This window comes from Aquarana catesbeiana, linkage group LG05 (genome assembly GCF_042186555.1).
Source record: "Aquarana catesbeiana isolate 2022-GZ linkage group LG05, ASM4218655v1, whole genome shotgun sequence".
NCBI classification, from domain to species: Eukaryota; Metazoa; Chordata; class Amphibia; order Anura; family Ranidae; genus Aquarana; species Aquarana catesbeiana.
In genome coordinates this window covers 625,783,546-625,796,232 of record NC_133328.1, presented here as the reverse complement: position 1 = coordinate 625,796,232, position 12,687 = coordinate 625,783,546, and the positions used below count along the sequence as shown (strand labels likewise).

Here is a 12,687-nt window from a genome sequence, read left to right as displayed (position 1 = left end):
AAGTGTGTTCCCTCAGCGTGTTAACCTGTAGGGGGGGATGGGCTCACTGAAACATGGCAGAGATCGCTGCTCCTGGTCACTGGGAAAAGTAGATCTCTGTCATGTCACAAGGCAGAACAAGGAAATGCCTTGTTTACAGAGGTATATACAGAGGTATATATATATATATATATATATAATATATACATACACATATGTATATGTATATGTATATGTATATATAAATATGAAAATAAATAAAAACAAATTAAAAAAAAGAATTAAAAGCACTCTGGTCCCACCCCCACCCCCCCCCACAATCACGCAAATGCATGTATAGGTCTGCCATGCATATGTAAACAGTGATCTTACCACACATGTGAGGTATTGCTGTAAACATTGGAGTGAGAGCAATAATTCTAGATCCATCATTTATGATTACCTCTGTCTGATAACCTGTAAAGGCGCTAAAGCATCACTTATGGACAATTTTATGTATCTTTGCTTGTCGCCATTTCTTGGGTGCACGCAATTTTGAGTATTGACATTCTTGGTATCTATTTATTCAATGCAATTACACCTTTTATATTTTACGTAGCATTGTTTGTCGCCGTTTCTCAGGTGCACACAATTTTGAGTCTTGCCACATTTGGTATCTATCTACTCGATGCAATATCATCTTTTATATTTTACCAGACATCGGGAATTATACTGTATTTGTGTGTGCTAAAAATTTCTGTTCTAGTGTCATTTTTTTTCCCTGAAAATTTGTGTTTGTTAAAACGGCTGCGCAAATATCATGTGACATAAAAATTTACAACAGCCACCATTTTATTCTTCAGGGCCTCTACTTTCAGAAAATATATAATGTTGGGGAGTTTTAAATAATTTTCTAGCAAAAAAGATTGCTGATGTTACCATTTGTGTAAAAAATGTAAAAATTGCTCCGGACAACATGTGGTTAATTACTGTCAGATCCTCGGATTAGCACTCGGTGGATGTGAATGCAGGAGAACAGGGATCACCAAGCACAGCAGACTTTTTATGTTACACTAATTTCTCGCTGGGGGGGTGGATACATCGGGGGCCGTGGGTGACACAGATCATTGTCTTCCAACATGTCTGGCACAGGATTTCCTAATGAACGATGCCTTTTTAGGATGCAAATGGCTGCAAGGAGCTCATTCGCATTATGAATGCTAAAATCAGAAACCGTGTAAGACGAATTGGAGGAGGTGAAATGGATCAGTCAGTGCAAAACATTAATAGGTTTAATATATGCCGAACGTCTACAGAATGATTCATTTTCCTGACAGAACAAAGGAAGAGATGAGCACAAACTCTGGTAATTAGCGTTGCGTACAATGTGTTCATTTTTCTACATAATTGCTCCCCTGGAGCATTCATTAAAACAGTCTTTAGTTCCAAGGCCACCATAACTAGCTAAGCATTTGTTCTGACCTGGGTATATAACGTTCTGGACATTTCTGAAGATAAAGACTATTAGAACGTAGGCACTCGGAAGTGTATCAAATAAAGGAGAGGAGAGGGCGCCATCTGAGTGTGGTGAAAGACTATTGGTAACTCACAGTTAAAACACTTGCTCATTAACAAAGTGGGCCTCTGGTGAGAAAACACTCGGCACAGTAGGGTTCCATAGTCCAAGCTTGTCAGCTGGCTGTACATGTAGAACTGAGGAAACACCAGATGACGCCAGAATAAACAGGTAAAAATGGCGCTCTGAGTCAAGGTCCTGTTTGCGATATGCTTGTGCACAGGAGATGTGAAAGTTGGGACTTGGGTTCCCTTCTGGTGGCACTGTGCTTTCCCCAAAAGTTGTAGTTCCAGTGTCCGCCAGTGGGTGTCTCCCAGCAGCCAGCAGATCCCAGTAATCAGTCTCCACCTGATGCTGGCTGCTGGGAGGGTACTTAGTCCCTTTTCTCCTGATACACCTTGCTCCAGTATTTTTCTTTGCTTGCTGTCAGATACTACTGTATGTGTCGTTTATCCTGCTCTTGCTCCTGATCTTGCCCTGCATCTTGTACCATGCTGCCTTATTTCTGCTCCCCTTGTACCTGATACCTGTTCTGGTTTCTCCTCCCCATCTGTTCTTTGCATCGCCAGTCTACCCTGTTTTTCCGTGTTCCCTATTTTTGTACATATCATGCAGCGTACACACGACCGGACTTTACGGCATACTTGGTTCGGCGGACCGGAGTCAGTCGGACAATTCAATCGTGTGTGGGCTCCAGCTGACTTTTTTTCCCCATAAGTTAAACGAACCTAGAAATGAAACATGTTTCAAATCTTTTCGACGGACTCGAGTCCGGTCGAAAAGTCCGCTCGTCTGTATGCTAGTCCGACTGACAAAAACCGACGCTAGGGCAGCTATTGGCTACTGGCTATGAACTTCCTTATTTTAGTCTGGTGTACGTCATCACGTACGAATCCTTCGGACTTTGGTTGATCGTCTGTAGGCAAGTCCGTTCATTCGGAAAGTCCGTAGAAAAGTCCGCAGGACAAAGTCTGCCGTAAAGTCCGCTCGTGTGTACGCGGCATTACATATAGTTAGTTTGTAGTTAGGCTACCTGTTACTTAGGCATTTTGGTTATAAGGTTGTAGTTCACTTGTATCTTCATGTTTGTGTAAAGACCAGACTATTACAGATCAGACTATATATAGTAAAGTAAATGTATTAATAGAAAACAAAAAGACATCCAAACGCCAAACATGCAAACGTCTGGATGTCTTTTTTTTTCTATTAATAAATGTACTTTACTATATATAGTCTGGTCTCAGTTTCTAAGTGTAGCCATGCAGATCTGGCCATCTGTGTGGCTGATTCCTGACAATGGAGTCCCATCCAAAAACTTGCAGCTTTAGTGGTCTAGCCAGTTACCGGACAGGGTTCGGGAAGTAGGAAGCTGGTGGAGGGCTTCGTGGAGCGCAAAGTGGGCCGGATGTGACATCAGTTGAGCATCAGGGGGGGGCGTGGTAATGTGTTTTGAAGCAACCCAGCCTCTTTGTCAAGCCATGCAGTTTTGTTGGATGTCGGCCTATTTATACAGCAGTGGGACAGCAGGGTGCAGTAGAACTTATAAATGGCTTATGCCAAATTAATAAAATATGGGTCTGATATTGCTGTACAATAAAGGATTAATCTAGCAAATGTTATAGCTGAGAATGTTATAAATACTGGCAATTGAATGAAAGAGGTGGAGAAGTACAGGTCTCAGCTGGCATGATATGTGAAAGAGGTGGAGAGCTAAGGATGCAGCTGGCGCAATGTCAATATCATAGGGCTTGACTTGCATGGGCAGTAGGATCATTCATTTACGTGACAAGTGTTGTGTTGGCAGGACTCTTTGTAAAGCCAAGTTGTACTGTGCCAAAAGAAACAAGTCTCAAATTCATATTTGCAATTGACAGTTAGTGAAGTATAAGGTCATCTACAATGTTCAGCAGACTGCTGGTGGAGATCCTTGTCTAATGGCCCATTTATCTAGCAATTGAGGGGATTTGGGGAGCAATAGAGTGATTGTCGAGATGACTTATCAGGAAGGAAGCACATGGAATTGTAAGGCATGAATCCATAATCCCCAGAATAGCTTTAGATTTAACTGGAAGGGGCTTTTTGTCCAGCAGCATGTAAGGGAGGCCCCAGCTTATTTCTACGTGGCCAATATGTGTAGCTGGGCTTTGCCTTTACATGCAGGGTTGCAAGGCATCATGCTAGTGTTCAGACCAAACCACACATACTGTTCACATTTATGGGTGTTGGCCCTGAACCTCTCCTCCACATCCCCCCAGTCACTGCACACCCTTTCACACGTAGTCCATATCGAAACTCTCAGAAGCCCAAAAGCCCACCCATCACCCATGAGACACAAGGCCCGGGCCACCTAATACATGCTACATGAGGGGGTTTTCTCTAACCGCCAGGCAAGGAACTCCTTTTCCTCTATCATAATCCACTTCATTGACAACCAGACTTGCACCAGTAAAGAACACAGCTCTTCACCCTCAGCCATAGGGTATACTTAAAGTATAACTGAAGGCAAAACTTTGTTTTAGGTTTTGATGGAGTGGAGAGGGATTAGAACACATTTTATTGCTGTCTGTGCCCTCATTAAGGAGATTCACCCTCTCTATTTGTCCTGTTTACCATTATCATTGAAAGTAAAAGAAAATCCCAAATTTTAGGTTGTCCCCAGAGAAGTAATAAGGGGGGACACTTCTAATGGGGACAGTTCTAGTGGTCTGGGGTTCCCCAAGGCATTCTCTTAATTTGAAGGGATTTCCTCTCACTTCCTGTTTGGCTATGAGACAGGAAGTTAAGTGAAATCTCTGCAATGGGACACAGATGGCGAAAAAAAAAAAATCTTACAGGGGTTATAACCCTCCGTTACTGTATCCAAAATGAAAAAAAAAAAGTTATGGCTATAGTTCTACTTTAACTCATTACTTCAGTGAGAACACTACACAGAGGCTTCTTCTTGCGAAAAAAAGTTTATTTATTTGTTAAAATGGCAATCAGTCCATAAAGATGGTACTAACTTGGGGAGGTAGATGACACCAATCTCCTACATCATTGCATCTTGTAGAACAGTAAAGGAACAAGGTGGTGCTCACAACTAGATGGGAGTCCGTAACTTAAGTTCCCATTAGATAAGGGCAATGTCCTTCCACGGCCCCTCCCCAGAAGAGGAGAGCACCCCCAAGAACCCTCAGCTGTCCTCAGCTGTCCTCTTCTCTCTGTGGTGCCAGGTATTGAATCCTGTCTAATGCCCCATATACACAATCGGATTTTCCAACAACAAATGTTGGATGTGAGCTTGGCTGAAAGTCCAACCATGTGTATGCTCCATCGAACATTTGTTGTTGGACTTTCCGCCAACAAATGTTGGCTAGCAGGTTCTCAAATTTTCGGCCAACAAAACGTTGTTGTCTGAATTTCTGATTGTGTGTACACAAGTCCGATGCACAAAAGTTCACGCATGCTCGGAATCAAGCAGAAGGAGCCGCACTGGCTATTGAACTTCCTTTTTCTCGGCTCGTCGTACGTCTTGTACGTCACCACATTCCCACGGTCGTAATTGTTGGGTGGCGGGGGGGGGGGACATCCCCTCCCGCTGCCTGTAAAATCAATACAGTAGCTAATCAGCCACTAGGATGGCTTTTACATTGTAGGGAATTGCTGGTCCTACCGGATGATGCCTGTAGCTTCAGGCATCCTCCCGATATCCAGGGCTTTTTTTCTCAGAGAATAGGTGCAGAAACTTCCCCTTACCCACCTCCGAGCACCGTCCCTTGGTTCCACCCCATACCAACCTCCCAAGTACCGCCCCTACCAAGTATCATGTTGTGGTGCTAGCTAATTTGTTAGGAATTTGGTAAAATAGGCTGAACAATATATCCCCTGCAGCCAGCAACAATACGCCCCCCTCTCAACAAAAGTCCCCTCAGCTACAATAGACCACCCACAACAAAATACCCCCAGCAACAATAGATTCACCCCAGCGACAATGGATCTACCAGCAACCAGCATCAATATACCCTCCAGCAGCCAATAACAATAGACCCCTCCCTCAACAATAGATCCCTCCCAGCAACAATTAACCCCCCCCCCCAGCAACAATAGATCCTCCAGAAGCCAGGATCAATAGACCCTCCAGCACACCCCAGCACCCGTTGCCATCTTATACTATTGGTTCTGGAGGTGCCGAACTGCATTCCCCTGAGTTCCCGCTGAAAAAAAGCCCAGCTGATATCTCCACTTTAAGTCCTGGACGTCATATGGTGCCCTACAGGTGGGTAGTGCTTAATGTACACTGCTAAAAATTTCCTGGAGTAGTTACGCAGTAATGTAAAGTGTTGCTAAACAGAGAAGTGTTAATTGCCATCATTTATTCAGATAAATCATATATCTTAATGAAGTTGTATTATTATTTTTTTGTAATCCTCTAAGTCCCTTATTCCTGCATCGTTGTTGTGTGGTCACATGATCTCTCCCTGTTCTTTGGCATCTGCAGTGAAAGATTCTTGGGAGGGACTTCTATTACTCTGCTGATGTATGCTCTCTACAGTGTGAGTCTGTGTCTGCACAGCTCTGATTGGTGCTGTGGCGGTCACATGAGTAAAAAAAAAAAAAAAAAAAAAACCTGTTTCAGAAAAGCATTTCAAATTAATTTATAATATCGAAAACTGCTCTACAGGTCCTAATAAATCTTTATTGAACAATAAATGTGTATTTTTTGTGCATTAATACGGGTAGGCGGAGTCAGAGATGACTGACATTAGCTTTAATTTTGTTCAGACAGCATCTGCATCCTCGACCTTTTTTTTTCTTCTTTACTTTACAGCTATTAACAACTACATTTGATATATTTTATACTGTTTTATATAAAAACTAAGCGTTTTGTGAGTTTCTTAGTGAATGCAATCAATCAGCATACTATATTCCACCCCATTAGTGTTTAGCAATAGCATACCTCCCAACTTTTTGAGATGGGAATGAGGCACGCCTATTGGCAAAAGTTTGTAGGCATAGGACACACCCCTGCCACGCCCCCTTAAAGGAGAATTATATATAAAAAAAGATTAGTTAAACCCACACGTGCTTTTTTTTTTTTTTTACCACTACCTTTCCTTTATACTGGCTTTTCAAGTTTACAAATGCAGCAATTTAGAAATTGGATGAATGGTTTAGCACTGTCAAACACTTTTTGAATGATAAGTAGTGCAATTTATATACAACTATATAGATCAGACCAAAATGAGAGACAAATGAGAAGGAAAGAGGGACAGAGGGACATTATTCCAAATCAGGGACAGTCCCTTGAGTTGGGAGCTTTGAGTAATAAGAGGACATGGAGGAGGGAGGGAGAGAGGGGAGTGTCATTTACCACTGTGTATACGCCCAAATGCTTTGCTCTATAGTTACGTGAGCTGCACAGATAAAAAAAAAAGAACTTCGAAGGTAACTGAAACCGGAGCATTCTCTGTAGAGGACAACAGCTGGTATACATAATCTCAGGCTGCAATGGGGACACAGAGAAGATGGGAGGGACAGCTGAAGGCAAGATCAAGCAGATATATTTCTCTCTACACAAAACAAATGCTTCAGTGGTTTTGTGAGTATGAACACTCTGTTATATAGCATGTAATGGGAGTATTTCATAGCCTGGGTTTAATGACACTTTAATGTGACATACTGGAGCATCACAAAGTAATTTTTCTGGACTCTTGTCCCAGCATTACATTACCAGGACATTCAAATTGTTTTTTTTTTTGACCTTCTAGAACAGAAACCGGGGAAATCTGCTTTTTTAGAAGTGAATTTCTAGATTGCCGCTTTTGAGAATAGCACATTTGGGGATATGGAGAGTAGATTTGGATAAAGTCAAGTGACTTTTGAGTACCTTATTGAAGAATAAGATGTATTTTAATGCGGTAGTTCATGTGCAGACGTCTCAGAGCCCAAATTAGGTATCTCTATTCCCTTTCGCTTTCCCTCTAATGAAAATGCCAACCTTAATTTTCTGTCCCGGAGGATTCATGTACGGGCACGATGTCAAGTTCACATAAAGGAAACTTGGCTTCAAGAGCTTTTTTTCTCACTTCTTTTACGAACTAAAACGGCAGCAGGAGAAGGAGCTCTAAGGAAGGGGTATCAGACTCATAAATTGGGGCGGTGTGGACACAAACCAATGAAAAGCACATTAAAAGATTTTAGACATTTTTATTGAAGATTGTTTCCTGCTTCTGTTCTGGAGATAATATTGTAAGCTTCAGAACCAATGTTTGCCCAACTGACTGTTTAATGCAGGGGTCCCCAAACTTTTCAGTATGAGAGCCACATTGTGTATTTTACAAATAATTGTGGGCTGAAATAAATCGTTTTTTTATAAATTACAGAATCAAATTCAAATGAATGAATACGTTTTACTTTGAGTTTATTTTTTATTTTTTTACATAATATCATATAGAGCAGAGGTCTCCAAACTTTCTAAAGAAAGGGTCAGTTTACTGTCCTTCAGATTTTAGGGGGGCCGGACTGTGCCCAGTGGGAGTAAACAATGCCTGATTTTGGGGGGCAGAAATAATTGGTGTCAGTGGGAGTAATAGTGCACCGTTTTTGTTGTTGGTGGAAGGAATTATGCCTCATTGTGGGTGTCAGTGGAAGGAATGGGGCCCCGATGTTGGTGTCAGTGGCAGAAATAAGGCCTCGAGGGCCGGATAAAGGCAAACAAAGGGTCACATCTGGCCCCAGGACAGCAGTTTGGAGACCACTAATATAGAGCAACAGGGGAAAAAAAAACTCTAGTAAAACAAAACAAAGAAATTCCAAATAAATGTATGTCCATCAGAATTACCCTTCACATCAGGGTCCTCATCAATGCCCCCCCCTTACATCAAAGTCCTCATCAGAGTGTCCCTTTACATCAGGGTCCCCATCAATGTCACACCTTATGTCATGGTCCCCATCAGAGTCCTCCTTTACATCAGGGTCCCCATTAATGCCCCACCTTATGTAATGGTCCCCATTAGAGCTGCACAATTAATCGTCAAGAATCGTTATCGTGATTAATCGTCAAGAATCGTTATCGCGATCTTGACTAAAGTATTTCAGAATTCTCTCTGTTCTTCTGAAGCCACAGCCCTCAAAAGAAAGGAAAAAAAAAACTGGGCAGTCTACCAAGAAACAAAACATTCTTTATCAGTAGAACTTAAGTATAAACATTGTAACAATTTGTCAATGGAATAGACTTTGTGTGTAAGTGAAAAAAGTTTAACCACTTAAACACTAAACCTATTTCTGTAATTTGTTGATTTCAAGTTAAAATCATTTTTTTGTGCTAGAAAATTACTTAGAACCCCCCAACATATATATTTTATTTTTTTAGTAGACACCCTAGAGAATAAAATGGTGGTTGTTGCAATTTTTTATGTCACACTGTATTTGCGCAGTACTCTTTCAAATGCAATTTTTTGGGGAAAAAATTACTTTAATGAATTTAAAAAAAAAATCTAACCAATAAAGTTAGCCCATTTTTTTTTTGTATAATGTGAAAGATTTTACGTAGCGAGAATCGTGATCTTTTTATTCTAAGCAAAAAAATTGTGATTCTCATTTTGGCCAGAATAGTGCAGCTCTAGTCTCCATCAGAGCCCCCAGAAGGCTGTACAGGTGAAGGGGAAGAAGGCTGTACAGGTGAAGGAGCAGAAGGCTGTACAGGTGAAGGGGAAGAAGGCTGTACAGGTGAAGGGGAAGAAGGCTGTACAGGTGAAGGGGCAGAAGGCTGTACAGGTGAAGGGGAAGAAGGCTGTACAGGTGAAGGAGCAGAAGGCTGTACAGGTGAAGGGGAAGAAGGCTGTACAGGTGAAGGGGAAGAAGGCTGTACAGGTGAAGGGGCAGAAGGCTGTACAGGTGAAGGGGCAGAAGGCTGTACAGGTGAAGGGGAAGAAGGCTGTACAGGTGAAGGGGCAGAAGGCTGTACAGGTGAAGGGGCAGAGGGCTGTACAGGTGAAGGGGCGGAAGGCTGTACAGGTGAAGGGGTAGTGGGCTGTACAGCTGGGCAGGCAGTAGACTGTACATCTGCAGGGGCAGAAGGCTGTACAGGTGAAGGGGCAGAAGGCTGTACAGGTGAAGGGGCAGAGGGCTGTACAGGTGAAGGGGCGGAAGGCTGTACAGGTGAAGGGGTAGTGGGCTGTACAGCTGGGCAGGCAGTAGACTGTACATCTGCAGGGGCAGAAGGCTGTACAGGTGAAGGGGCAGTAGGCTGTACAGGTGAGCAGGGAGTAGGCATTATAGGTGAGGGGGCAGTACATTGTACAGTTGGGCAGGGAGTAGGCTGTACAGGTGAAGGGGCAGAAGGCTGTACAGGTGAAGGGGCAGTAGGCTGTACAGGTGAAGGGGCAGAAGGCTGTACAGGTGAAGGGGCAGTAGGCTGTACAGGTGAAGGGGCAGTAGGCTGTACAGGTGAAGGGGCAGAAGGCTGTACAGGTGAAGGGGCAGTAGGCTGTACAGGTGAGCAGGGAGTAGGCATTATAGGTGAGGGGGCAGTACATTGTTCAGTTGGGCAGGGAGTAGGCTGTACAGGTGAAGGGGCAGAAGGCTGTACAGGGGAAGGGGCAGTAGGCTGTACCGGGGATTGGGGAGTAGGCAGTATAGGTGAGGGGCAGAACACTTTAAAGGTGAAGGGTCAGTACGCTGTACAGGTGAAGAGACAGTAGGCCATACAGGCTGGTGGGTAGAAGGCTATGTACTTGAGTTATATTTTCACCTCCACGGTTGTGAAATGTTCCTTATTACACCACGCGTTGATAATCTGTGTCTACATTTACCTGCAGAGTATTTGGTATCTTGCTGTACATACCTATAGCAAGAAGTTAGTGAAAACTAGGATGGTTGTAAGGAAGCAGACTACAGTATGAAACTTATGTGATTGACTGCTGGATGAAAGAAAATCATAAGGAAATTCAGACTGGTTAGATATAATGGAGCCTAGGCCAAAAATAATATTCTTAGGATCTCATTATGATACTCCACATAGCGGCATCCTTCCTTCCTTCCTTACTTATAGCCTCTTCCATGCGCACAGTTCAATACCCCCCCCCCCCCAGAAATCGCAGTATTGGCACTTTTATATGATAGATGACTAAGGAAAAAAATTACTGCTGAACCTCTGCTTTCTTACTCTTCCCCTTCTCCTCCTCCTAAAGTTAATGGATTCATGCATGTGTTGTATTGTGTCTTTTTTTTTTTTTAGCTCAAAAGGTTTTAAGTATAGTTTTTTTTATATAGTTTAAATACATTTGAATTCATTTTAATAGATCATTTTAATGATATAATATTTTAATATAATGTTTTTAATGCATTTTAAATACATTTTAAATATCCAATTAATGCAGAACCTGCCAATTTGGTATATAAAAATTAGTATATTGCCTGAAGTCGTTTTTTTCTTGGAGAATGAATGGAGTCACCAGTAACATTTTCCAGGAATTGTAAAAACAATTTCAGACAAGCTTATGTTTGTAGTCATTGATTCACCGTTTAGTTATATTGATGTGTGTTTTTCTTTTTTTGTTTTTTTTTTTTATAGGGGGATCGAGGATCTCCAGGTCTTCCTGGCCAACCTGGTGCCCGAGGACCTCCAGGAGTAGGCATTGATGGCATTCCGGTAAGTCATATAATACAGAATTTAGGTTAATGTAGTTCATAACTTATTGAATAAAAATACTTTGAGTGTCTGACTGTCAGGGCAAAAAAAAAAAAAACTTTCAGCACATCTCTGTAATGAATGCACGATTCCCCATGATTTGTCTTCTTTAAAACACTACAAATACAGAAAAATACTTGTTAATCCTGCCAGAAAGTTCTCAACTTCCTGTGCTTTTTGCCTCTTGTGCACACAAGACACAAGTTGTGTTATCAGCACTGCCCAGTTCTCCTCTGTGAACTACAGATGACAGTTTTATACAAGTAGGCGGGGTCACTGACATCACTGCCGCTGACAAAGTTGGGGGGGGTGCTCTCTGGGTCCCTTCTTACTGTTAAAGAGGGCTTCTGGATTCCGATAAGCCCCCTATCTGCAGATACCCAAAACTACCAGGGGGAGGAGGCCCCTGTCCTCATCAACATGGGGACAAGGTGCTTTTCTAAAGGGGTCCCCCCTGGCAATGTACCCCCCCCCATGAGGGTCTGATATTGTTTGGGGGGAAGGGGCAAACACTCATCCCCGCCCCTTTCCTGGCCAGCATTAGGATTAGGAGTCTGGTATGAATTTTTTGGGCAACCCTGTCACTTTTTTTTTTTTTTAGCGTGAGGTTCTTTTTTTTTTTTAAGTATAATTCTTTATTCAAAGGGTTTTTCAATTTATGACAATACATCAAAAAATATCAAAGAAAATATTAGAAAAAAAAAGAAGGAGGTTCTCCCTTAAATCTGTATTTGTCAGAAACCATGAAATCAGACCGAGCCAGAAGTACAGTTAAATCACACTTGTTTAATAATAAAAGTAAAAAGAACAAACATAGTTCAATAACCGGAACGGATAGTCAGCCAAGCCAGAAGTCAGGGATTAATGTAGAGAACAGCAAGCAGGATCTCGAGCCAGAAGGGATGTCAGCAAAGCAAGTCTTAAACAGGATCGCAGGAGATAATTTCTGAGATGTTGACCAAGGTGAAGGCAGAACTCCTCTGGGCTGGACGGCTTAAGTAGGCAGGACTGACGAGCAGGATATCATCAACAGCTGAATAACTGTGGAGAGATAGGAGCTGGCAATTAGCCGACAGCTGAGCGGCCAGCTCTGAGAAGGAAGGGCCCAGCCCTGACCGCATCAAACGGGTAAATGTTCCTGCAGTCATCTAAACACCCGAACAGCCAAAGTTCGGTCTGGACTTGTGTTCACACATAACTATGACCTTATCCCTAGCTGCAATACATTACATTTTTATTGTTTGAGTTAGTTACATTTGAAAAAGCCAGTCCACCCAAAATCAGGTGATTGGTGATATATTAATCTGTATTTTTACAGAACCGGAAGGGTCCTTCTCCCCGTATAATGAGAGTGACAAGTGAGTGGAGCTGAGGTGACGGGGGTCTTGTCTTGGGGGGGTCACTGAGATATAAGAGTTGATGTTCGTTCTTTAGATAAGCGACTCTTTAAATATGTAGCCATGCAGAATGTGGCTGGATCCAG

At 42.5% G+C, this 12,687-nt stretch overlaps 1 protein-coding gene across 1 annotated transcript in view; it reads left to right on the top strand.

The window, feature by feature from the left end:
- COL22A1 (collagen type XXII alpha 1 chain) overlaps positions 1–12,687 on the top strand; it is a 424,543-nt gene that overhangs the window by 290,859 nt on the left and 120,997 nt on the right. Inside the window, exon 40 of the mRNA XM_073632290.1 lies at positions 11,088–11,165. Coding sequence (XP_073488391.1) covers positions 11,088–11,165 — 78 coding nt within the window. The remainder of the gene's footprint in view (positions 1–11,087; positions 11,166–12,687) is intronic.